The sequence below is a fragment of the Gopherus evgoodei genome, chromosome 14 (genome assembly GCF_007399415.2).
Source record: "Gopherus evgoodei ecotype Sinaloan lineage chromosome 14, rGopEvg1_v1.p, whole genome shotgun sequence".
NCBI lineage: Eukaryota > Metazoa > Chordata > Testudines > Testudinidae > Gopherus > Gopherus evgoodei.
In genome coordinates this window covers 27,653,095-27,680,846 of record NC_044335.1, presented here as the reverse complement: position 1 = coordinate 27,680,846, position 27,752 = coordinate 27,653,095, and the positions used below count along the sequence as shown (strand labels likewise).

Here is a 27,752-nt window from a genome sequence, read left to right as displayed (position 1 = left end):
CACTGCATCTCCCTAATGACACTGCTCTCTCTATGAGAGGCATAGGGCTTGAGTTACGATGCCTGTGTAGTAAGGCACTTACATCAGGAGCAAGGCTGCAGTGTAAGCTGCCTTATGTCGACCTCAGGGTGTAGTGTAGACCAGGGGTTCTCAACCTTTTTCTTTCTGAGCCCCTCCCACCCACACACACATGCTATAAAAACTCCACAGCCCAATTGTGCTACCACTGTTTTTCTGCCTATAGAAGCCAGGACCAGCATCAGTGAGTAGCAAGCAGGACAAATGCTCGGAGCCCCATGAAGCTTCAACTTCAGTCCCGGGTGACAGGGCTCAGGGTACCAGGCTACAGCCCCATGCAGTGGGGCTTTGGCTTCCTGTCCTGGACCAGAGGAAGTCTAATGCCGTCCCTGCTTAGCAGACCCCCTGAAACCTGCTCACGGCCCCCAGCAGGTCCCAGACCCTTCTGACTACACAGGCAGCATCCTCAATTCTAGATCCCCAAATACCGCAGTCAGACATTAGATCAGAGCAAGGAGAACCAAACAGTAATTGCACCGTTCCTGTTTTGTAAGCAACCAGGCCCTTTATTTACATAGATGAGAGTTTGGGGTGGAGTATAAAAATTTGGACAGAATGACTTGGGCCACAACCCACTGTGTGAGAAGCCATTGTCCTCACAGGAGTACTGCTAGACTCACGACTGGATGCATCTTCTAGTCATGGAATCAAGATCCACTCTCTACAGACCTATCCTGTGACAGTGGAAGAATTTAAAGACACGCTTTAAGCAGTGTTCATCCTTGCTCTGCAAAAGAGGTTGGGCCCCGTGCACAGGCCAGGCTAGCCATTTTAGAGACTCTTTTGGTGAAGGTTTATCCCACCTGTAAGCTATTGGTACACTGGTGTGGATGGTTATTTCACAGAGTAGAGCCTTGAACAGTCACATAGTACTGATGGATGTGCTCAGAGAGGCCAGATGGCTCAGATGAGGGTGCTAGTCTGGGACTTTGACTCAATTCCCTGCTTCACCACCTCCTTTGTAACCTTGGGCAAGTCCCCTGGGGTCTGTCTACACTGCAATTAAAAACCCATAGCTGGCCTGTGGCAGCTGAGTCGGGCTAAGGAGACCATCTAATTGCTATGTAGGTGTTTGGGCTCAGGCTGCATCTCAAGCTCTGGGATCCTCCCACCTCACAGGGTTCTAGAGCCCAGACTCCAGCTCCAATGTCTACACAGCAATTTTACAGCCCTCCAGCCCAAATACGCTGACCTGAACCAGCCGTTAACTGCTGTACAGACATATTCTGACTGCTTTCAGGGAAGCCTACGCACCACACGTGGGCTGAAGCTAAACCTGGTTATTTGCCAAAACTTTTTAGTTCCCAACCTAACCACGACTATGGTGGGTTTCACCTTTGCTATGCTGCTGAGGTAGCAGGACTAAACTGCTCAACAAGAGCTTGGAGGCCTGGCTCCCACTTCATCACCACAGCCACCCAGTGAGATACTCCCCAGATGAAAGACTGCTTCAGTCTTAATCAAGCAATGTCAATATCCCCCAAATGAGACTGTTTGCAGAGCACACTGCACTTGTTTGGGGGTGGGGCTACAGCTGAACTTTGCCCGTAGTTTACATTTAGGATGGGCGAGAATGGAAAGCCTGACACCTCTGAGAAATCAGATAGCAAAATTTGTCCCTTATCCAGAGAAACTCCATGACTGTGCGAGTATGAATTTATCCCAAGGCAAGCAAAGGTTTGCCCCATCTAAGACCCCTCTATTCACTCTAACTAGTATCTTACTCTTCTCCTGCATGAAGAGAATCTTACTTCTCCTTCTCCTATCTCACTCATCCTGCATGAATGTGCAACTCCCACAGAAGTACATTTCTTTGCACCTGGAAATGTGAATGCACCACAAGTGTACACCAGTCTGAGAGGTGTCACAGGAGATCCCATAACAGACTTTGAATTGTGCATATACATTTTGCCTACACTTGCTTTATCATGCTTGTTATAATATATACATCTACCCCTTATTCAGATCCCACATACTCCTAAATGCAGAGGAAACTGTTTTCATGGGGACAAGTATCAGAGGGGTAGCCGTGTTAGTCTGGATCTGTAAAAAGCGGCAAAGAGTCCTGTGGCACCTTATAGACTAACAGAAGTATTGGAGCATACTTCTGTTAGTCTAGAAGTCATACTGTCATGGGGACAGTGACTACTGCATCTGCTCAGGGTTTAGTGACTAAACAAAAGTACAGGGCTCCAAACGTAATGATGAGAAGACAAAGAAAGTGAGCCTACTCTTAAAAGTCAAATTCTGAGGCAAAACAGAAGCTGGTGTAATTCACTTCCTGGTACCCTTTAATTGTAAGTTATATTGATTTCATCCTTTTAAAATCTCACCTCACTGAACACACCCTTCTTACCCGTCCTCTGGATTTCATCCAATGAGCCAACGGGAGGAACTCTGTACCGTTGGCTGGAAGACACGGCACAGCAGGAAATAGCACTACCAGGAGTGTGTAACATGCACATATCCTAGTTTAAGAAATTCCTCGCCACAAATTAAGTTATAAGGGGGGCAGGAAGGAGTTAAGTCCAAGACTGTAAACTGGACCAAGGCAAGCGGGGTGGGCAATGACAAGAAAAAGCTGCAGCAGCTTAACCTCTCTGAATTTTCCTCAAAGACTGAACTGGTAATATTACACAATAAAAGTATGCAAACAATTGACTGATAGTGTAATTGACTGATAATTCAGTAGCAACATGGTATTTTAAATGCATGCATATGGGAGAGTTGGAGGTGAAACATGCTTGTTTAATGCATTAAAATGTGTCACCAACTCAAGACCAAGCACATTCATTTGACTGGATTTCAATTGAGTCGTTAAAGGTTTCATACCTATGACAAAGCAAGCTTGTTTTCAATGTAAATTAGTTTAAAGACTACTTCAGTGCACCCCAGCTGCTCTGTGTCTCCCCTACTCCCCAGCCTCATTTCCAATAGAAGAATGCCCCATCCTATTTGTTAAAGAAAACAGAACTACAATACTTATGTTACACAAGAGGCACTGATCCTGGTTTTATTCACTTAAAGAAATATCCAACATTGGTTACAGCTCACTCTTCAAATTCAAAATGCTTTTAAGAAACGAGCTATAAAACCTTGACTTTAACTGCACTGTATTGTCAAGTAGTTTCCAAATAGCAAATAAAAATGGTTTACCAGCAAAACTGGATTTTATATTAGTATAGATACAAATAAAGATTAAAAAACTCAGAACAGAAACCCTTCAATTTCAGCCTTAAAATGAGTCAGTAATATGGCCATCCACACTTCATTTACTAGGTGCATAGATAGATACTATGGTTACATGCAGGGAAGCCATTCAACTCCCATCAAGCCACCAGCCTGCTGCCGAATTACTCCCTAGACTGGCACTACACTTCAATTTTAGAGGTTAGTTATTCAAATAGAAATCATGTTTTGTAGGTGACAGTACTAAAATGGAAAGCATGCTTTCCTATTCCCAGCTAGCGTTTAAACAGTTTTAACTAGATTCCTAGGCAAGAAAACTGAAGAGAGCAGCATTTACTGCATGTACTAGACAGTAAGATGAGTGTACAGCTGTGTGTAAGACTTACACTAAGTTCAGTGGGTTACTGTTTTTTTTAAATCAGTGTCAGAATTCTCTTTTCTAAAAACACCTTCTGCTAGTGGAGAAAGGTGCATGTCTTACACTATACAACTTTTGTGTATTAAATCTGGAACCCAAAACAACTGCTAGTCTCGAGTTAAAATTTGACACTATTTTGACATTTCCATTGTAATGGAGCTAGTATGTAATAAAAAGTTACTGATATAACCTGTTCATTTTTGCTTCATTTAACTTGATTAGTTATTTAAAGTAGTGCAAGGCACAGAATTAAGTGAGAAGAGAGAGAAATTCACATAGGAGAATCTGTAAATTTAGTACAGTGACACTGTGAATGTTTACAATAGTTTACCAACTCACTAGGCGTACATTCAGTACCAACATGGCATCCAGGCTGATCTTCTGAACTACCTAAGGGTTATGTTTTCTCCTTAATAAACTGTACCAAACTGTTCAGCGGCATTTAGCAAATAAAGTGTCCTTAATAGCTGTATGAACACAAACATTAAGGGAAGTTGACGCTGAACAGCTTATAACTTTGTAAGCCAGTTCTCATAGCAGCAAAGGATGAAAGCACAGGAGTAGTGAGGGAAAGTAACCAGGAATCCTTACATGTATATAAAAAAAAAACAGTTTACACATGGACATGACTGTTATAGCCATTGGGCATCAGCCAGTATCTCTTTTGTATAACAACTAGTTTGTCTGTTCTAGCTATAGGCTCCCTAAAAAGGAGCTTGCTAAATGAAAAAAGGACACTCTGAAGTGTGTGCTTAAGTCTTATCCTGCTCTTTGGACATAATTCATTAACACAGTCTGCATGTAGTCATAGTAAAATTGTGTTCATGGCAATTGTCAGGTACAGCTTAGAGAGAAAAACTGGAGGAAAAATTCAAATGAAAGACAGTCACTGTTATAATAACTTTAATTTATCTTGCATTTTACAGAAGTCTATGAATGGATTAAAAAGCACCTCCTTTCCCATCACGTTTCTCTGACAGTTGGTAAAATATATTCAGTGAGCAAATGTATGTGAAAGCTTGAGGATCTGCATCTTGCAAGGTTTTCACAGACCAATCAATCAATCAATCAAAAGCCAAATATCTTGGTATCTTTTACAATCTTGTTTTTAATACAATGGTAAATCCACTCCGATTGTAAACCTGTCCAGTCACATCTCCCCAGAACACATTGCAAAATCCAGTGTCAATTAGCAAACTAGTTAGCTTTGGCACGGAGCTGCGCTCTCTTGCCTGTGACAGCCTGGAAACCAGTTTTGATGCTGGCAACAGAGCAGCGAGAATGGCAGGTCTCACACTGCAAGAAATATAATCTTGTGTCCTTCTGTAGAATTGTGTCTGGTGACCGACACGTATGACAGGTAACATACTCCTCTGGAGAAAAGAAATGAAGTTGTAATTGAAAGGTACTGCAGTAAGGCATCACCGGAAGAGGCATCAAATCACTAGTAAATGCTACTTCAATCTTTTTTTAAAACATGACTACTATACAAACCTTTTGCAGTTAAGTAGTATCCCAGAAGTTGCATGTGGTTAGTACATGGACTTCAAAAGCAGAGCCAAGCTACTGATTATTATTAGTTCCTGTGCTAACAAGGTGTATGTTTTGCCTGCCTTGAACGCTGACACCAATGCTATAAAAAGTGGATTCTAACAAAATCTTTTACTACCTGCAGACGCCTTCCCTGCTGAGGCAGCATTTCCAGATCTCAACATCTCTTGTTAGAAAAGCAGCGCTTTAAAAAGTCAGATCTGCATAGAAAGGGACTATAGAGCTAGAGGAGATGATCTCATGAAGCTTCCTTTGAACAGTAGTATACACATTTTATTGGTAAAACGATTTGTGTGTACAACATACAGTAGCCAGAGATCCCCGCTACAGTACCTCCATCAGCCCTTTGCCAAGGCAAGAAAGTCACTGAGAAAGCATTGGCATGAAGCAATGCTTCAATATTCTCACTAGCTTTCTCGCCATGTCTTCAGTCCATGGACAGAGCCAAACTAATGCCTCCCTCCAGTCCACTTGTTTATTGCTATAAGGACCAAGTAATCTATAATTACTCCATTATAACACCGTGAGAAAGACATGTATTCGTTAGTATCTCCAGCTGTGTAGAATTATCCTGACCAGAACTGGGCTGGGGTGATCTGTTTCTTTATACCAGTGACTCAGTTTAAAATAAAGACAGCCTTCTCATGTACAACTTGAAAACAGGTATCAAAATGTATCATAAAAAGATAAATGAATCAATGTAGGTGTAATGATTACTTCTATGTAAATGACACTATACTGAATTTTAGTGGTCATAAGAAACTGAGCAAACTTTAAATGTACAAGACTGAGCAAGGATAAAAGGAATTTTCTAAAGATAACAGAGATGCTAGGAAGAGAAACTTGTAGGAGAGGGAACTGTACTTACTGATGTATCTTCTCAAAACATTTTCTATCTGTTTTTGTTGGAATCGTCCTTTGATTACAAGTTGGTTGTTACCATCTATTGAGCCACTAATTTAAAAGAAAAATGAATTCAATAATGTGCAAATCAGAACAATATTGTCCGTTCTTTACAACTTGATATGAGATCTGAAACATGGAATAGGTGAATTGATGCACGCTTGGGCACAGAGCTTCTTACTAAAAGCAATCTAATCAGCAAGATTTAATCTGTGCAAAAGAAACTGATGAAATTTCACTAATGGTCAGGGATTCAAAGTGCAATGTCATCTAAGCATAAATCCTGAATTCAATAACTACTGTGAATAAGACAGCTTAATTGGCACACAGGACGAAACCCAAAAATACTCAAGCTCTTCAATGGTATTGTGAACCTGGTACTTGTGCTGATCTGACAAACAGTCACTATAGCACAGTTCAGAGGAAGTTCGCGATAGATTGTTGTAATAGCAATAAGCAAACCATTTTTCTAGCCATGCTGATGCAAGTGAGAAAGAACGTTAGCAGTGATCTTTCAAACCAAGTTTTAGAAGCTTTTCTGTAAGATTAGTTTGAGGAGAAGGGAGCTCAATCCCTGAACTAATAGGCATTAAAAATTAGTCAGGTATTTTGTGACTAGGCTATTCAGTTCTCTGTATATCTACAGATAATAGCACTTAAGTCTAGTCATGCTTGTCTTTTGCAGACAGCTAGCAACGACTGTGCAATCTGAAAATGGATAAAACAACAAGTCATGCAAAATCCATCCAGGAAGTGCTCTTTTATACTGTGATAGATGGTTTACTAACGGCACTGTTCGTTACAACTCCTCCCTGACCTACCAGACCGACTTAACCACACACAGCATAGAGCAGCATTTCTCAAATGCGGCCACCAGGGGCTTTTCTCATGGCCACAGCCTCCTGGGCAGTGACTGGGAGACGCAAAGTCTGCCCTCCTCTGGAGAGACACAAGGTGGAGGAACAGGCAGCCAGCAAGTTCCGCACCTTCCCAGGGACAGTGGGATCGGGCTTCAGCCCTCAGGTGGCAGGCTCCAGCCATCAGGCTTCGAGCTCCATTCCCTGGCTGCGTGGTGATGGGTTCTGGCCCCAAGTTGATAATTTGTCCCCAGGCTTGCGGGGGCTGAGTAAGTCTGTTGTGAAAAGTGGTATCTGTAGGTTTGTTAATATCACTTTTCACAGCACACTTAGAAGCTTGCAAGTCTAAAAAAAAAGCAATAGAAACAAAAAGAAAAATGACAGGAACATTCAAAGCACCTTATTTGTGTTTCTATTCCGTTTAGGTTGAATAAAGAATAGAGACAACTGCACACTATTTTTATTAAGTCTGTTAAAAAAAAACCACACACTGTACAGAAACAGATTACAGTGATCTGGACATGTACCTGTGCATATTTATTTGTTTTTCCTAAAGTTAATTAAGTATTTTAGGAAAAATTGTCAGAGCAGCCACCAGCAAGAGTTGGTGGCTGCACTCTTGAGGCCAACAAAAAATATGATGCGAGAACTCCTGGCATAGAGGCTCCTGAAGAGAGAGGAGAGTTACCATGTAGCATCTCCACTCACACCATTAGAGGGAAGAAATCATGCCCAAATAGTACATCAGGACTGCTAAACCAAGGCACCCTTGGATAAGAAAAAGGAGTGGGAAGGAGGAAGGCACTCAAAAGCATAAGTACAAGCTACTTACCTTGTACCCAATTCAGCCAACAAAAATGCCAGGAGATGTTTTGGCTGACGATGCAATCTAAAAATAAAAGTCAAGTTATTTTTAACCTCCACTTTTTTAACTTCCACCTTCCTGAAGAACTTGAAATTTAAGAATCACAATTGATAAGAACTTCTCAGAATGGCAAGCCTATAAAAAGGTGTAGGCACCACTAGGGCTCTGATTTTATCTCTGGAATAGCGCTAAGAGAATTATAGACTAGTCAGCCTAACTTCAATACCTGGAATGGTACAGGGACAAATTATTAAACAATCAATTTATAAGCACCAAGAGGATAATAGAGTTATAGGGAATTGCCAGCATGGATTTGTCAAAAATGATTTATGCCAAACCAACCTAATTCCCGTCTTTGACAGGGTTACTGGCCTAGTGGATAGGAAACAGCAGAAGTGATATCGTGATTTTAGTAAGGCTTGACACGGTCCCACATGACATTTTCACAAGCAAACTAGGGAAATGTGGCATAGATGAAGTTACTATAAGGTGGGTGCACAACTGGTTGAAAGACTATTCAAAAAAGTCATCACTGGTTTGCTGTAAAACTGGGAGAGGACATCTAGTGGTGTCCCACAGGGGTCAGTCCTGGATCCTGTACTATGCAACAGTTTCACTAATGACCTGGATAATGGAGTAAAGAGTATGCTTATAGAATTTACAGATAAAATAGCTGGCAGAGGCTACAAGCATTCTGGAGGACAGGGTTAGAATTAGGAATGTAAGAGTTTAACTGGTTAACCAATAGGCTTGATGCTTATTGGTTTTTGTTAACAGTTAAACTCCACCCACAGTCCAGGCTGCCGGCCCCGCATGTCCAGGGTTCCTCTGGGCTGCTGGCCAGCATCCTGGCACACCCAAGCTGGGGGGACCCCGGGTGCACCATGATGCTGGGCAGCAACATAGCCCCAGGCCCGGGGACAGCAGCAGAGCTCTGTAGAAAACATGGGGCCGGGGGCTGCACCACACTCCCCCACAAAGCTCCCCAGGCAAACCTTTAACTGTGTAACCAACATTTTAATCAGTTACATGGTTACTGTTTTAAACATAATTAGAATTCGAAATGACCTGGACAAATTGGAGAATTGGTCTGAAATCAACAAAATTAAATTCAATAAAGACAAATTCAAATACTAGACTAAGAAAGGAAAAAATCAAATGCGCCAAGACAAAAGGGGGAATAACTAGCTAAGCAGTGGTACTCCTCACAAGGATCTGATGGGTTACAAATTGTGGATCACGAATCGAAAGAGTCAATTTCAAGCAGCTGCAAAAAGGGCTCTGGGGTGTATTAACAGGAGTGTTGTACAGTAGAACCTCAGCATTACAAACACCTCAGGAATGGAGGTTATTTGTAACTCTGAAAAGTTCATAAATCTGCTTAAAACATTATGGTTGTTTTTTCAAAAGTTTACAACTGAATATTGATGCAATGCAGCGTTGAAACTTTACTATGCAGAATAAAAAGCTGCTTTCCCTTTTTTGGTAATTTTCATTTAACACAGTACTATATTTGCTTTTTTTGGGGTCCCTGATGCTGATTGTGTACTTCCGGTTCTAAATGAGGTGGGTAGTTGACTAATCAGTTTGTAACTCTGGTGTTCATAACTCTGAGGTTCTACTGTATATGAAACACAGAAGGTAACTGTCCCACTCTACTTGGCACTGGGGAGACCTCAGATGGAGTACTGTGTCCAATTCTGTCATTTACAATTTTAGTCATTAACAAATAGTTTAATATAGCTTTTTGCAAGTCCATGCAATCAGACAATCACTAACTATGCACCACAGGAAGGCCACAGTATTTCCTACTTTGTGCCCCCGAGAGATCTTAAAAGCTGCCAAACTTACAGTTTACAGATATCTGTAAAGTTGACAAATGATGTTTTCTTGGTTCCTACTCTTACAACCTGTGGAGGTTTCATGACGAATTTTCTTTTTTCTCCAGCTACCATGTCTGGATTCTTTTCCCGCATTATGTTAAATACTCGATTCAGCAACTGCGGGAACAGACATGTTTACATCAACATGCGTACCGTCAATAATTTGCCCTGCCATCCACAAAACGTTTTATATTGCTGTATTTTATGTCTAGAGATGTGTATAATTTCTCCACTACCATGGAACTAAGTGGTATAGCATTTAAGATCATATTTCTGCCAGACTGAACTTCCAACAATGTACTTTTTCCCCAGCATACTTTCAACTGTATGTTTAAAACAACACACACACACCCCCACTAAACTCATCCATTACAATTTTACATTCAACACGCACTTTGTCCAAAACATGGGAACAGCCATGAGTACCATCTGGCCTCCCCAATACGCTAATCTCTTCATGGGTCATCTTGAGGATGAATTTCTGGAGAAATGCACCATACTTCAATGATACTTGCATCCTCTGGACAAGTGACCTAAACTCCCTCCGATTTCCATCGCAACTTCAACCACCACCACCCATTCATTAAACTCTCTCTAGCACATTCCAACAGTAGCATCAACTTCCTGGACACCACAATCAACTTCAACAATGGAAGCCAACAGACAATCCAGATCACCCCAGTACACCAAGAAATCTGTTCTCCACAGCCCACCATATACTTCTCTGGTGGAGTGTATTACATCATGAAACAGGCCACCCAAATACCCAAAGAGAACCTGCTGCAATATGAAAATAAAAACCCCTCCATCCACACACCCCTAGCTGTCACCTACCATCCTACACTGGATCCCATACAGGTTATTATTAAACAGTTACAACCCATAATCAACCACATCTTGAAATAAATCTTTCCTGACCACCTCTTCTGGCCTTCAAATAACTCTCTCCCCCCAAACTTCTCCAAGCTCATCAAAAGCAAGCTCCCCACAGACAAGGAGACACCAACTCAAAGCAGCACCAGAACCTGCCAAAACAGATGCAAAACCTGTAGCTATAACTCCACTGATAAGATGATCAGCACTTCCCACAAACACACCTTTTAAGATCCATGGGTCCTACATATGCCAACACAAAGCAATCACTCTCTGGCCTCTCAGTCCTCATCTTCACAATACCTTCAAAAGCCAAGCCTGGGAGCTTAAATTCGCAACATTGATAGATACTAAAAATCATGGACTGAAGAGACACTGGATTTATGGATTATTATAACAATATGTAACACATACACCAAGTTTTTCCCATCCCTCTATGACTGGAGAGGTGTTAACTGGCCACTTCCCCTGAATGGTCCTTGGAAATGTGTGTTAACTATTTACACTCAAAACTCTCTCTTCCACCTTGTATTTAGCTGTGACACCCAGAGAACATTTCCCAGACCTAAAGAAGAGCTCTCCATAAGCTCAAAAGCTTGTTTCTTTCACCAACAGAAGTTGGTCCAAAGAAGGTATTACCTCACCCACCTTGTCTCTCTAATCCCGGAACCAACAAGGCCACAACATTGCATATAAAAAAGCCCCCTGACACTTAGTTTTTGCACCATTTCCCCAAAATGATGTTTTTTCCACTAACATGGGAAACAAATTTTTAATAATGCGCTCTTCAATCTACCAAATAAAGGTATAACGCAATAGCTAGAAGTTGAAAATAGACAAATTCAGACTGGAAATAATCTATACATTTTAAAAGAGAGAGTAATTAACCACTGGACTAGTTTACCAACATCACGATAGAGTCACCATCACTGACAATTTTTAAATCAAGATCAGATGTTTTTCTAGAAGATCTGCTCGAGGAATTATTTTGGGGAAATCCTATGGCCCATGTTATATAGGTGGTCGGACTAGATGATCACAATGTTACCTTTTGGCTTTGAAATCTATGAATCTTGGTCTAAAATTTGCTCTTAGCACGCATAATACAAATTTGTTTAAATTTGTATTGACCTTTCTTGAGGGAAACATTTACACTTTATAAATTATTTAAAAAGCTTCTGCGCTTATTTCACACTTGGGCACAAATCCCATAATTTGATCTGCACAAATCCTTGTGTCTATGTGGACCCCTAATGAAGTAAGTGGTGGAGCATGGGGGACTTCCCAGATGGATCTGATTGCAGGATCAGGTTCTTGTTTTGTATTTTTAAAGCAATTTTGTGTTTCTAATTATTTTTGTTAATGTTTCCAGAAACCTTTGATAATATGTACTTAAGGATTAAGTTAGAAACAGAATATGTGGACATTAATTAGCACTGGTGCAGCTGGATTTGGGAAATAGTTGGAAAGAATTTTAACTTTACCTCATCGTACGTGTAGTCCCTTTCTGAACCTGCCCATGCAGGTCCAGTATGAAAGCTAAAAGAAATTCCATCATCTTTTTTGCTGTCTTCATCCTCCAGAGCTGTGGGAAAGAAAAGTTGTTTGAGATTCATGAAGAACAAGTTGTTAAAAGAGGTAGACTTCTTGGACACAGTGCTAATGCTGTTTCTAGCAGCCTGCATAAGAAGAGTCCCAAGAAATGTATGTTGTGAGCCAAAGTTTTCCTCCACACATTGATGGATATGACCAGACTATAAACAAGGACCACATGACTCCACTATTGAGATATTATTTTGCTGCTAAACTTTATAATAGTAAATCCCAAAACAAGGAGATGGCATTTTAACTAAAAAACTGTGCCTATTTAGGCAATAACAATACTTTATTTGCAAGATTACCCACTTTCAACAGCAGAAAAAGCCAGGACTTAACCTCTTGGTACGTTGGTTTTACCTTCATCCTTTTCCAATATTTCATCTTCATCTGGAAACTTCATATTCTTCTTCTTTTTCTTTTTGTTGCCAAGCATGATATCAAGGTCATCTTCTGGTTCCACCAGCTCTTGGAAATCACCTTCAATTTTTAAATCCTACAAAAAGAAAAAAATATCAGCCAGAACATATGAAAATGACACCCAACATAGCACGCTGGAAGTGAGACAGAAAATCCTTAGCAGTTCTTAAATATGACAGATTTAAATTTGAAGGCGTGATCTAGATTATGCTAAAGGTAGATGACCAACATCCCCTTGCTAGTTATACTATGGAGATGGAATTTGGGGCCAGATTTTTAAATGCACAACTTTGCATGCATAGCTGGGGTGCATCTTCTGGTGCACATGTGCAAATCAGCATTTGTGAATATAAAAGTCTAACCTTTATTTTTTTAAGAATAGGGCTTATTTTATTCCCTTGGATTGCTGAACAGTTTAAATAACATGGGGTCACGTGACCAACTATAGCCATTCCCTACTGCAGCCGGTTAATAGGTTTTGAACTACTGACCAGTACAGGGTCACATAACACCTTTGACTTAGTGTGGCTGGAAACCTTTAATGACACACAACCAGGGTAAGAGATCCCATGTGTTAGAGAAACTGAAGGCAAAGTTTTCCTCCAATCCTGCTCTTGCTACATATAAAGAAGCTTTTGAACACGTAAAGAACACAGAATAACAGAGCTTAGATATGCTGTGAAGGTCAGAGGGGAAGTTTTTTCCCTTAGGGTAGAAGGCAGAAAAATGTGCATATGGTATAGCACGTATCCTTGCTCTGCTGCTCTTTAGGCTTATCAGCCATGCTTCAATGAGATATATTACCTGTCAGATTCAGGAGTCAAGAGTAAAAATACCACACACTCTTCCTGGACTCCCTAAAGTTACCCCAATGTTTAAAGAAACCATGAGGACCAGAAACAAAGATTTTACAGGGGAAACTGTTAGCCCTTCATTTGAAAAGTTGACCTTCAGTGAAACGTAATGCACACGGCTTCTGGCATTATCCACATTACTTTTCTCAAATCAAAAAACAATAATGAAATTATAAACCTGAACACCAGATGGGTGGGTGGGTGTGTGTAGACACACACATTTTACAGGATTACATCTCTAGAATGCTTACTAAACACTAACTCGCCCCTTACGCTTTGCATAGAAAAGAACATTGTAAAAAATATATTCAGCTAGTCCCAAGTGTACATAACAGAAACATTGTATATCATTTAATAGTGATCCATCTGGCTAATTAAGATGACTGACTGCCAAGGAATTCCTGAACTATCAATCTTAAAAGAATGGAAGAGTGAGATGCAGGCACAGGACAAGGACACGGATGAGAAAGGGAGAATTTTCAGTAAGCCCAACTTGGTTTACATTATACAAACTAGGTCATATCCTTATAAACTGACCTTTATACCCTCTTCTGCTTCATCTATATCAAACATCTTTTTTGTTTTCTTCTTCTTTTTCTTTTGGTTGAAGAAGTTTAAGTCATCCAGATCATCTGATGCATCTAAAAAACCAGAAAGTTGAAAAGACCAGGATTAGCAATCATGTTACCAGTTTAGCAACTAATGGTGTGTCTACATTGCAGTACAAACCCATGCTTGAGCCCGGACTCAAACCTAATCTCCCCCGCTCCACTCATTTCCCCCTCATCTACACTGCAGTTGCGCTAACCCAGGGCTTGGACCCATGGTTCCAGGACCCTGTAGGGCTGGAAGGTCTGAGCTTGAGTTTTGAGCTAAGCCAGGACCCAGAGTACAAGACCTATTGTTTTGCTGTATAGACACAGCTGCACATGACTCAGGTCCCAGGAGTCAGCTGAAGTATCCCACCATTTCATGGGACAACTTCCTTAGTCCTCTCTATGCCAACAACCTGCAGTCCACTCTTGAAAATGGAAACCACGGCCCACATACACACCTTTGCCAATGTAAGCCGCATAAGTCAGTGTTAACCCATTATCTTCTGATCTCTGATCTGCAAGTGCACTATCAGAGAGCCTCCTGGATTTGTAACGGAGATCAAACTGACCAAGCCTCTTCCTGGTAACATGCAGGGCAGGCAGTACATTTTTCCCCCCACAGTGCACCACAGTCCTAGGGCTAGAGCAGCCACATTTGTTTTTGTTGTTTTTTGGGGTGGAGGGGTGGGGGCGGGTAGAGGGGGAAAGAAAGAGGGAGAGAGAGAGGAAGGTGGTGTATATTAGGGACTCTGGGATATGGTTACTTTGACTCAGGTCTGCACACTGCAATGTGGATGCCTGAACCCCAGGTCTGAGCACCTGTTAGAGAAAAGTCTTAACACAGGGTTCAAATAAAATGAGGATGGTCAAGACTATGGTCCCCTAACATGGGTCAGCTGACTCAAGTCTCACTAACCCTGGGCTTAAACTGCAGTATAGACATACCCTAAGTATTCTGGTTCAGATACGAATTCTCAAAAACAATACCTCTGAAAGACTTAAAGGGACACCTACTCACTAGGATAAACCAGTCAGGTTAAAAAAAGAGCTAGTTTAGTAGTTACAAGTGCTACACATTCCACAGAATACCCCTTGACAATTTTTGTGGCATACAATCAGGTTTTCCTATTTATTTTTTCATCTTCCCTGTTGCTGTTCCTCACACAAGGGGAAACTGACCACAGAAAGGAAAGTTTGTGCTTTTGATAGAGAAGCTTGACTTCACAAATAATGTAGAAAAGACATAAAATTGCCTTTTCAATCATTTTAGGTGTTACCAGTACCAGGTTAATTTTACACACAAATGTGATTTTAAGTTAGTAATGTCCCTTCAGTTTACTTCATGTTATCAGGTCATCTCAATATGGTTAACTTCAGTTAAAGTGAGTCTAACACAACTGCAAGTTATTTCTTGCAAGATCTTGAAGAGCACAATATTGGATTAACTGGCTATTGTCATTGACCAGGACACCAAGAAAAACTTATCTTGCAATGATTTTGAGTATTTCCCCTCCCAATTTTTATTGTTACTCTGAAATTATTGCAACTGCTTTCTGGCTCTACATTAAATGGGTTCAGAATACAAAGAACTAGAACTATAATACAGCAGACCACAAGAATTTTGGCAGTTTTTAGAGCACCTCTCAATTTTGTTCATGACAAAGACTTCAGTTGCAGTGGAGAAAGCAGAGTTCTTGTAAATTAAGACACCATTTTGCTTACAGGAGTACAGCAGACAAGCTCAAGAAGGAGAGAGAAGAAATCACACTTTTACATATTTGTGTTACAGCAGTACTAGAAGTCCAATCAGAATCAAGGCCTTATTTTGGTCAACTGCCCTCATGTACTTATATACAGCCCATGCCCTGAGGACACACAGCTGGAAGCTATGTTTTGAAACTGCCAACTGAAATGTTTCACTCTACCTTTCTTCCTACTGTCCTCTTCATCAGCTTCTATATTTTTGTCCTCTGTTGGTTCTGGTTCCACCTCCTTTGTTTCTGATAACTGTGTCTCTTCTGCTTGTGTCTCTCCTCCTTCTTCATCCAGCACGAAGGGCTTCTTCTTTTTCTTCTTCTTCTTGCTCATAGTGGGATCAAAAATCATCTGTAAAAGTCACGTGTTCGTTAGCAACATTATTTACCATCATTTAATTTGTTACAGTAGCACCAGCAGACTTTATGCAGGTTACTCTGAAAGAGGCTATCGTATCGCACTCTTTTCAGCTAACTCTGTAGTCCTTAGGCTTTGGCCCAAAGTGGGAGTATGTCTATACTATCATTGATGGTTATGTTTTAACTTGAGTTAGCTGATAACTAGTCTAAGTTAACATGACTCCAAGTGCTTGTTTAGAAGCATGATTGTCCCAGGACATATCTCTAAAGTAACCTTTTATTCTAGCACTAAGGCTCTTTGGTTTTGTCCACACTTTGTGAAATTTTTCAAAAGTTTCCAGCCATTTTAACACCAGTTCACTTGAGTTAAATCAGGATTTAAATGACCCATGTGGAAAGTCTTAATTTAAATAGATTTTCATAAACTTCTCTATTTGTACTTCAGTTATCTTCTACAGTAAGGTGAATTATCATTGGTTGATTTAACCACTAAATATGTTGATTTATAACTAAATAAAGCATTTACACTAAATTTGGTAAATCTTTTTGCTACCTAGTGATGAGGTACATGATGAGGGCTCCTGGCATCAGAGATGGAGTCCCAATGCCTGTGATGTCTCTGCCAGTCTCCTGCACCCAGTAGCACAGCCCCTATATCCGCCACAGATCAAGCCCGTAATATGGCACATGACTTATTGTGCCACATTTACAGAGCTTTACCTCAAAAGTGAGAATTAAGAGAACATCCCTCTTTACATAGAAAAGCAATCTTTAACTCAAAAGTGTTTAATAGAGACTCATGGATTCAGCATACTTATTTATTTAAATGTTCTGTGATTACAAGAGTTTAGTCCTTAACATATTTTGTATTAAATTTAGATTTCATTTTAAACAGGTTTATTTTTAAAAAGAAAACTTTTAAACAAAATTAAAAAATCTGATTTAAATAAAAAAAAATCTATTTTTATCATCCCTGACTTCAGCTGAACAGGTATTAGAGTTGGGAGCCTTAGGGTAGATTGGCCTCCAGCTGCATTTCCTTTTAAGGGAGGTTTCCTTCACTGCAGTAAATCCACGTCTCTCAGAGGTGGTAGGTAGGACAACAGAAGAATTAATTTATCAACCTACTGGTGTCTACACCAAGAATTAGGTCAGCTTAACTGTGTCTCTCAGGGGTGTGAATTTTTCACATTCCTGAGCAATGTAGCTAGGCTGACCTATGTTTTAGGTGTAAAGCAGAACTCCGTCTGAGAAAGGTTACATTCATGAGATGCTGAACCTGTGTCAGAGGCTAGAGAATTTTTTCAAAGAAGTGTCACTAGAGTAGACAAGGCCTACATCACTCACTCCTCAATTATCTGTTATTTCTATTCTTCAGCTTCAATCATCACAGAAAAGGTTATTACTAAGAGTATGTCTACACTGTAATGTATGCCAAGGGTTAGTGGGACTTGTTCCCTAACAAAGGTCAGTTGGTCCATGGGTTTGAGCGTCTCCATTGCATTTTAATACCATGTTAAGACTTGACTAACCCATGCTAGCACCCAGGGCTCGGGCATCCATGTTGCAATGCACAAACTTGAATCAAAGTAACCATATCCCAGCATCCCAAGGACCTCATCCCCTGCCCCTCCCTGAAAAGTGGTCGTTCTAGCCCACGGTTCCCTAACACAGGTCAGCTGGTCAAGTCCCACTAACCTCATGGTGCACTGTGGGGAAACTTTACTGCCTGCCCTGCACATTACCAGGAAGCAGTTTGCTTTGCAAAAGGCTTGATCAGTTCACTCTCCACTACAAATCCAGGAGTCTCTGTCTGAGAGCATGCTTGCAGATCATTGATCAGAAGAGACTAGGGGGAGGGATAGCTCAGTGGTTTGAGCATTGGCCTGCTAAACCCAGAGTTCTGAGTTCAATCCTTGAGGGGGCCATTTGAGGATTTAGTTGGGGATTGGTCCTGCTTTGAGCAGGTTGGACTAGATGATTTCCTGAGGTCCCTTCCAGCCCTAATAATCTAATCTATGGTTAACATTGACTTGAGCTGCTGCTGGCAAAGGGGGATGGCTTCCATTTTCGATAGAGCGGATTGCAGATTGTTGGGATAGAGAGGACTAAGGAAGTTGTCCCATGGAATTGTGGGTTACTTCTTGGCTGACTCCTGGGACATGAGTTAAAAGCAGGGCTGTGTCTATATTGCAAAGCAATAGGGCTTGTACCCTGGGTCTCAGCTTAACTTGAGCTCAGACCCTCCAGCCCTGCAGGGCCTGGGGTCCTGGGTTAGAGCAATTGCAGTGTAGATGCAAGGGGAGGACTAGGTTTGAGCCCAGGCTCAAGCACAAGCTTACACTGGAATATGGGCATACCCTAAAAGGGACACAAACACTCTAAAGACAGGCTTGAGCTCAAATACTCCTGGCAAGGCGTGATACAGGCAAGGTCCCTCCACCAAAAATACTGGTCTCTGGCTCCTAACCCTCCGTACTTTGATTCTGCATCCCTGATAAACAGTTGTTCCATGTACAAAAAGATGATTGCAACCTAAACTATTTATAGGACCTCAATTAATTAGTACTAGGGCCTCTGATGCTCTTTGATGAATTTATCCTAACAGCACCCTTGTGAGATAGAAAGGATTATCATCCTCATTTTACAAATAGGGAACTGAGGCACAAAGAAACTGTGTGATTTGCTCAAGGTCACAGAAGTAGTCAGGGGCTGAAGAGGAAACTAAATCCAGTGTCCCAAGTTCCAGACTAGTGCCCTCAATACTGAGCCACCCTTACTATCTTGCATCTGAGGACCATGAGTATTTGGTATAACCACTCAGTTTGTTTTTTAGAATGCTTACATACTAGCTGTTAAATTTCCAGCATACTTTAATGTTTTGCCTCTCCTTTTAATCCTGATTTTATAGACTGGCAGACCAAACAGCCTAACATTTTGTTGCTCATGGGTATCTACCCTACTATTAAATGTGACAGCATCACACACGGGTTGAGGCCACTGATGCAACAACCCAGTAAGATAAGAGTTCATTCACGGCCTTGCCCTAGTAAGTAGCACGGTCAGAACCACCAACATATTATGTTAGTAAGTTTTGTTGCCTTGTAACATAGTTATCCCAGCAGTTCTACAAATTAAGATTTTTATACTTGTGTATTCAGCTACTAACCTCACTTATGTTATTCCAGTAAGATAATGGTTATCCAATATTTCTTTTCATGGAACTACCTCTTGTCAAAAAATTTTTGTTCTCCACTGCTTGGTGGCTACTTTTCCAAATCCCTCATTGCCTGGGTCTCAACACATGTAATTATGCAGGCAGTTCACAGAGCACTGTGCTAAGCTACTGAAGTGAGGAAGACTTCACATGTTGGCTATTATCTAAAGTACAGGCAACATACAGATACCGCATGTGCGCTGCAAGTACATGAGGGTGAGGACTGAAGTTCTGAAACTATGAGCATTTTAAGTGTTTCTGTATAACTGGCTAATAAATTCTGTGCTTGAATGTCTTTTACAAGATGTTTGTACATTCCAAGCCTTTGTACACTGTACTTCTCCTCTAGTAGTATTATTAGGCTATACACACTTGTGAATCATTCTCTCTGCCTTGAAGTGCACAATATATTTGAAAATGTAGAACATCCAAAAATATTTAATAAATGTAAATTGGTATTCTATTGTTTGTTTTTCTACATTTTCAAATATATTGATTTTAAGTATAACACAATACAAAGTGTACAGTGCTCACTTTATATTACTTTTATTACAAATAAAAATGATAATATGTTTTGATTCACCTCATACAAGTACTCATACATACAAGTACTGTAGTGCAATCTCTTTATCATGAAAGTGTAACTTATAAATATAGATTTTTTGTTTGTTACACAACTGCATTCAAAAACAATGTAAACTTTATTGGCTACATGTCCACTCAGTCCTACTTCTTGTTCAGCCAACTGCTAAGACAAACAAGTTTGTTTACATTTAGAGGAGATAATGCTGACTGCATCTTATTTACAATGTCACTTGAAAGTGAGAAGAGGCATTCATATGGCACTTTTGTAGATGATGTGGCAAGGTATTTACATGCCAGATATGCTAAACATTCATATGCCCCTTCATGCTTTGGCCACCATTCCAGAGGACATGCTTCCATGCTGATGACGCTTGTTAAAAAAATGTGTTAATTAAATTTGTGACTGAACTCCTTGGGGGAGAACTGTATGTCTCCTATTCTGTTGTACGCGCTTTCTCCCATATTTCATGTTACAGCAGTTTCGGATGATGACCCAGCACGTCCTTTTTAAGAACATTTTCACAGCAGATCTGACAAAATGCAAAGAAGGTACCAATGTGAGATTTCTAAGGACAGATACAGCACTCGACACAAGGTTTAAGAATCTGAAGTGCCTTCCAAAATCTGAGAGGGGTGAGGTATGGAGAATGCTTTCAGATGTCTTAAAAGAGCAACACTCCAATGTGGAAACTACTGAACCTAAACCATCAAAAAAGAAAACTGACCTCCTGCTGGTGGCATCTGATTCAGATGATGAAAATGAACATGCATCAGTCAACTCTGCTTTGGATCATTATTGAGCAGAACACGTTATCAGCACAGACGCATATATTCTGGAATGGTAGTTGAAGCATGAAGGGACATACAAATCTTTAGCATCTGGTACATAAGTATCTTGCTATGCCGGCTACAACAGTGCCATGCGAATGCCTGATCTCACTTTCAGGTGACACTGTAAACAAGACATGAGCAGTATTAGCTCCTGCAAATTGAAACCAAACTTTTTTGTCTGAGCGATTGGATGAAGTAGGACTGAATGGACTTGTAGAAAGTTTTGCATTGTTTTATTTTTGAATGCAGTTATTTTTTGTACATAATTCTACATCTGGAAGTTCAACTTTCATTATAAAGAAATTGCTCTACAGTACTTGTGTTAGTATATTTCAATTGACCTATCTCTTGTTTTTTACAGTGAAAATATTTGTAATGAAAAGTAAATATAAAGTGAGCACTGCACACTTTGTATTCTGTGTTGTAACAAAAATCAATCTATTTGAGAATGTAGAAAACATCCAAAAATATTAAAATAAATGGGATTCTATTATTGTTTAACAGTGCGATTAATCACACAATTAATTTTAAATTGCTTGGCAGCCCTACTTATGACTAAATTTAACGAGGATATGTTGTAAGACACCAGAAGCAAACCCTTTGTAGCTTCTCAGACATAAATACAGGGCCAAACTCAGTCCTGTCACATTGTTTGTTTTGCCTGGCCAGAAACCGCTCACATCTCCCCACCTGGAGATTCTTATAGTTTGGGAGATTTTGCAGCAGGCATCAAGCTGCTATAGGCATCATGGCAGGGAAAGTCATGGACAGCCAAGCACATCGCACTCTGGCTCCTTCCAGATGGGAAAGCATCCTTTGGGGGATATGTAAATGAAAGTTTGCTTACATTCTCCAGGATTTCTTTTAAGACACAGGTTTATTTACGTGAATAAGGGGAAACCCAAACATGTACTATGACTTTTACTAAAAAATACAAGTTAGGCTACAGAGTAACCCATTCAAAACTTCCCAGCTGTAATTCAGCAAGCTCCACCAGTGGTATCAACGATGAAAAATGTACTGTGGATTTAGAGCATTTAGACATTTGTCACCATATTATGTAACATTATGCTAAGCTACAAGTTTGCTTATGTAGATCCAAACTAAGAGGCTTAAATGGATTGCAATGGAGTTTGTCATTTCTAAAGGAGACAGCTGTATCGCCCTTTCGTAAAGCACCTGAATAGCAGAGATGGGTACAATAAAAACAAACATTATTGGGAAGACTCATGGCATAATACAAGTTCCAAATTATGCTGAGAAGTGCCGCTGCTAAAGAGGCACCTGGGAAGCTCATGAGTCAAAATGGAATGAGAGAGACAGGAAGCTTAAGATTTCTATCCAGAATAGAAACAATGCTAGATTTGTGCGCAGAAAAGGCGTGGTTGTAATCTGTAGGGAGATTTGGTTATAGAAACAAAATTCAGAAGTAGCCTGTATCATGTGTGGATATCTGAAGGTGGGGAAAAGATATCCCACATGCAGAAATACCCTAGCCCTATGCTTCAACAGTTACATATCTGTTCTTGCATTTAATCTATTATCTATTACATGCATTAAAGGAGTGTAAAGATTAAGTTAAGAGAAATCAGTGCAACTTTCTTGTTTAGACAATGCATAAGCCAAGCATTCAGGGTGACAGTTATCTGTGCTGCCATCTTTCTTCCCAAGCAATATCCCCTGCACTTAAAACTTCCTATTTAATACACATTTTAAAAAGTACCTCAATCTTTTCTCTCCCCCCCATGCTTCACTGCACTTTTTTTTTTCATATTTTCTTTATGGTGCATCTTTTCCTGTATTGTTTGCAGTATAGTTATTATTTGCATCATCCACGAGCTCCAATCAGGGACTGCAATAGGAAGCATGCAAACACTAAAAAGGCATTCACTGTCCCACAGAGCTTTCTTGTTTCCTGTTCTCTGCCAAACCTTTAATATTTAAATAGTAGTAGCACCGAGAGACCTTATCAGAAAAGGCCAATTTCCAAAGCTTGTTTACCAAGGAATGCCACTACAAGCCCAGCAACCACAGGTATGCCAAAAGATTCAATGGGATGATGATTGCCAATGAGGGATCTAACTCAATATCCAGGCAGACCACATTAAGGATCTAGCCAGAGATTGATCCCAGTGGCACTCAAACTGCAAGTTGGCAAAATCCTATTTGAATTTGCCATGATGAGTACCTAAAGATCTTAACCCAATGATTCTCAAATTTTTTTTTTTTACTGGTGACCCCTTTCACATAGCAAGCCTCCGAGTGTGACATCCCTTATAAATTAAAAACTTTTTTATATATTTAACACTATTATAAATGCTGGAGGCAAAGTGGGGTTTGGGGTGGAGGTTGACAGCTCGCAACTCCCTATGTAATAATCTTGTGACCCCCAAGAGGGATCCTGACCCCCAGTTTGAGAACCCCTGTCTTAACCAGACTGGTCCCATTGTGCTAGGCACTGCACAAACAAAATGTGACTGTCCCCATCCCATAAAGCTTACAACCTAAAAGCCACTCACATCATTCTTTCCCTATGCTGCTCTATGTACTACCTCCTCTATTATTTTCCCCTGGCCTCCTATTTCTCCTTCTATTTTCCACCTCATTTTCCCCCAACAGCAATGTCTATGTTACCATGTAAATCGACCCAACAACGTAGCTGGAGTCAAAGTAGCTCATGTCAACTTACTGCAGTGTCTACACTGCACTGGGTCAACAGGAGACACTCTCCCATCAACTTACCCTTACTCTTCTAATTCGGAGTGGAGTACTGGAATCAACTGGAGAGCAATCTGCAGTCGATTTAGTGGGTCTTCACTAGACCCGCTAAAGCAACCCCCAGTGTATCGATGTCAGTACATTGAAGCGGTAGTGTAGACAGAGCCAAAAAGTCTGTCAACTACACTAATCTCTCCTAATTCAGATCATCTCTCTCTCCCCTGTCCAATCCCACATATATCCACTGATTCCCTTATCAAAAAATAAAATAAATAAAAATTATAAAATAAAAAATTCAGAGCCCTCGTAGTCAGGGAAAAGTAAATCTACTTAGTGACAATAGAAAAAGCCAGAGTCCCACTGTCCAAAGGCAACACTCAGGTGAGAAGACAATGCAATTCCCAAATTGCAGGGAATGCAGAACATACTCGAATTTCTATGACAGTGCTGTCACTGGACCCCATGCCATCTGGTTAGTAAATATGAAGACGACCCTCTGCCACACACACTATCGTTCCTTCCAAAGAAGGTCCTCTCAGCACTGCAAGAGTGGGCCAGTACCCTATGATTTCATCACATGCTGGCTGCTTCAACTGGGGCATATTCCTGCTACCATACTTATCCCCTAGTTTCAGTTGAGTTCTCCTCTCATCAACAGCTCCAGTGCTTGCCTCTGCTGCTAGCTTTGCCAGTTTCAGTGCTCCCCACAGAATTCTGTATAGCACAAGTGTAAACAGATGAGCAACTTGGGAGTTTTCACTTTGTTGCAGCTTGCAAAAGTTTTAAGCTACCAGTATAGGCACTAAAACTGTCCTAGTCTGAGGCAGATATAACACTAGTTTACGCTCAAGTCACACTTATACAGACTCCAAGTTTCATGCAGATCTGTGTAACAATATGTCAATAATTTAATGACTTAATTTACATATTTACAATGTTACATAAATAACTTTAAAATCATATTAATGACAGATATGGGACTATTTGATTTCTGATGAAGGGAGTCACCTTCATCTACTGGGCAGTAGCAGGGCAAGTTTCATGCACACTACTTTGCTAGGGCTAACACGGACAGTTCATCTCCATCACGGATGCAGTTCTGGCCTCTGTCAACCTGTCACTTAGTGTAAACCACGGTGGAAAATTTGTGATAGGCGAGGACCTCAATATGAAATGAGTATGAGGGTATCACATATACACTGGATGGGAACAATTTTTCATGCCTGAGCTGGGCTGGATTCAAACCGGTGACTGGCTCTACAACTCTGATAATGCTCTGGGTCATCCAGTCCCCAAATAAGAACTACTGACACAACTTCAAGAATGAAGCTTCCTTTCTTTGTCAGTGGGTCACAACTATTTGTGAGACAGCAGTGGAATGTTCAACATCGGGATTCCTGGCTCCTACTCTTGGCTCTGGGAGCAAACTGCGATCTAGTAGTTAGAGCTGTGGTTATAGCCAGGCTAGTTAAGCACATACATTTGGTACACTGATTCTAAAAGGCAGAGTGGATAAGACTTAGCTCTGTCATATTAGAGCCCTGGGTTCTATTCCCAGCTGTGCTTGAAGTTAACTAAGACGGGCATCACAAAGTATCTTGTTTGTAAAATGAGGGAATGATAGTTGCCTGTCTCCCAGGCTAAGGGTGTGAGGCCCTGGTCAGTAACAAGGATTGTGAAGCACATACAAATATTAACAACACTCAGTAGAAAAGGTAAGATCAAAACTCACTGCCTCCTGGCTTCCAGCCCTGTGCATCTTCCCATAGGTAAAAACATGAGATTCCTCTGCTTCCCCCTCACCAAAGGATGCAAGCAAGTATGACACAGCTGCCAAATGAACATCAATTGGGGATGGGGCCACTTGTCAATTCTGCATCTGGAAGATTATCTTTGGAGCCACAAGGGCTAGATAGTTACATTTTCATAAACAATAGTTCAGGCTTTGCAAATGTGATACTCCTTGCTTATGAAAATTTCCTACATGGTATAGGCTGCTAGAATTTTCAAGTCCTGATATTGATTACACATGGAAACAATGAAACTGACTAAACACATCAGAGTGCTGTTAAAGGCATAAAATACAAACTGAAAAAGTACATCTAACTTCCAGTTAGTGAGCTTAGCCTTCAATGGTCATTTGGCCCCTGCTTGCACCAGTTAGAAGCCAGAAAATTCTGGAGTAGTTTGAGTGAGAAGCTAGCCTTGCCCTGGAAACAGGGGTTTCAATGTGAGTGGTTCGCCCTCCAATCAACTGTAGCTTAATCTTCATTTTTTTAAGCAGTTAAAGAGACACAAACTGAGTTGCACACATACATCCTCCTAGCACGCATAGTCATACCAACATAAAGGTGCTTTATATCAGCATAGTTTATTCCCATACAGGAATGGGAATAAGCTATATCAGGTAAACACATCTTTATACATAACTGTGTCCACCCAAGGAACTGAATTGGTGTAATTATCTTGGTAAAAAACTAACATCCATATACAAAGTAATTATGCTAGTACAAACACTGTGTGTAGACCAGGCCTAAACAGGTGTAAGTATTAAAAGAAGGAAGATTAAGGTGTTACTGACTAGAGGAAAGCTCCCTCCCCACTACACTCACACCATTGCAACCCCTCTGCAAATAAAATCATCTTTCCCTCCCAGAAAAAAAACAGCAAAAGCACTACAAAAGAACTGAGTATTATTTCCTAGTTATTAACTGATGCAAGCAGGAGCAACACCACATTCTTCTAGGCTCTAGCTTTCATCAAATCAACAGTCAAGAATTGCTGTTGGTTTTTGGCAAGTGAAACCAACTTTGTTTGGACCACATCAAAACAATATAGCTATTCTCCTCTTCCCCTCCCCCTCCTTTAAGCTATAATCACTATTACTAGTGTTATAAAGCTCACTCACTGGCAAACTGCTGGGATGGGTGGGAAGCAGCACTTGGTACTGTAGAAAATATCTCCGTCAACCGCTGCAAGTTATTCAATGACCGGGCCATATCTCATCTACACAGACTAGTACAGTAGCCCAGCCAGGGTCTGGAGTCCAGTTTTTTAAATTCCTTCTCCTCCTCCTACCCCCTTGCTTTGTCTGGGAAAGGAGACTACTTAATAGACAGAAACAACTAATTTTTCGTTAGCATCTCAGGGATGCAGAGAAAACTCTCCCTCCCCGGGAGGGGTATCCCCTGGTTCCCACCCCCCCATGAACAGGCCTGAAGCCTCCACTCCCAGCAGAGGCCCGAGCCCACCGTGCAGCGCCGAGGGCCGTCCGCACAAGCGCAGCCGCCGCCACACTCGTCCTCCCACCGCCTGAGGAGGGTGACCTCCCCTCCCCTCAGCAGGCGAGGCCAAGCCCCCTCCGACCCGGCGAGCGGTCGGCCCCGCCCTGCCAGGCCCCGCTCCCCCACACCCAGCAGGGGCCGACGGCAGAGACACAGGCCCGCTCCGGCTCTCGCACAACCCCGGGACAGGTCCCGCGCGGAGCGACCCGCGCCCGGCTCAGCCCCGGCCCCTCTCTGCTCCAGCACAGGCCTCAGGCTCGGCTCCCACACATGGCGGCGCCGCAGGCCTCAGGCCCGGCTGCCCGCATGGTGGCGGCGCAGGCCTCAGGCTGGGAGCCCCTTACCTCGTCTCCCGACATGGCTGCGGGCCGGGCTCGCACAGCGCGCGCTACGGAATCGGAGGAGGGTCAATCGCCGAAGCCGGTCACTACGACGCCGCTCACAGAGCCAGTCCGTTGCCTCCCGGAGGTACTACCGCCACCACCGCGCTCGGCTCAGCTCTCTTGCATCAGCAAGCGCACAGAGCGGCCGGGTCCCGGATGTACGCAAGCGCAACATGCACCCCCAACCCGGCCGCAAGGCTTCTCGGGAGTTGTAGTTCTCATGGTGCGCGTGCGCCCGGGACTAGCCTGTCGCGTGTGTGTAACTCATCGCGGCGCGGAAGGGAGTGGCTGAGAGTAGCTGGGCGGGTGACGCGGTCAGGGAGCTCGTGTGATCCCTGGATGGGGAACAGGCTGCGGGCAGCGGCTGCAAGATGGGGCTGTGGGATGCCCTGGCAGAGACGGGGTAGTGGTGGGTGGGGACGTTGTGGGGGGGGTCCCTGCAGAGTTGGGTGTAAACATGGCTGACCAGCTTTGTACACGGTATTCCAAATGAGGTCTTTCCAGTGCCTTGTACAATGGCATTCATATTTCTCTATC

The 27,752-nt window shown here is 41.7% G+C and overlaps 1 protein-coding gene across 2 annotated transcripts; it reads right to left on the bottom strand.

The window, feature by feature from the left end:
• Window positions 1-3,060: 3,060 nt before the first annotated feature.
• Window positions 3,061-27,394, bottom strand: EIF2S2 (eukaryotic translation initiation factor 2 subunit beta). 2 transcript variants are annotated; one of them, XM_030533026.1, is made up of 9 exons: window positions 27,177-27,394; window positions 16,009-16,189; window positions 14,025-14,128; window positions 12,574-12,709; window positions 12,102-12,202; window positions 9,713-9,861; window positions 7,829-7,885; window positions 6,105-6,190; window positions 3,061-5,058 (listed from the first exon to the last, which is right to left on the bottom strand). In XM_030533026.1, the coding sequence occupies exons 1-9, from the start codon at window positions 27,189-27,191 to the stop codon at window positions 4,883-4,885; spliced, it is 1,005 nt and encodes a 334-aa protein (XP_030388886.1). In that variant the 5' UTR covers window positions 27,192-27,394; the 3' UTR covers window positions 3,061-4,882. The 2 variants fall into 2 exon arrangements, with proteins under 2 accessions (XP_030388886.1, XP_030388887.1); XM_030533027.1 differs by lacking the exon at window positions 27,177-27,394 and adding an exon at window positions 26,457-26,553.
• Window positions 27,395-27,752: the final 358 nt, after the last annotated feature.

Excerpts from the sequence above, each read along its gene's own strand:
- EIF2S2 (XM_030533026.1), bottom strand. Across the intron at positions 12,203-12,573 it reads AATATTGGAAAAGGATGAAG|CTCTGGAGGATGAAGACAGC; the intron begins GTAAAACCAACG and ends TCTTTCCCACAG. Across the intron at positions 9,862-12,101 it reads GGGACTACACGTACGATGAG|TTGCTGAATCGAGTATTTAA; the intron begins GTAAAGTTAAAA and ends CTGTTCCCGCAG.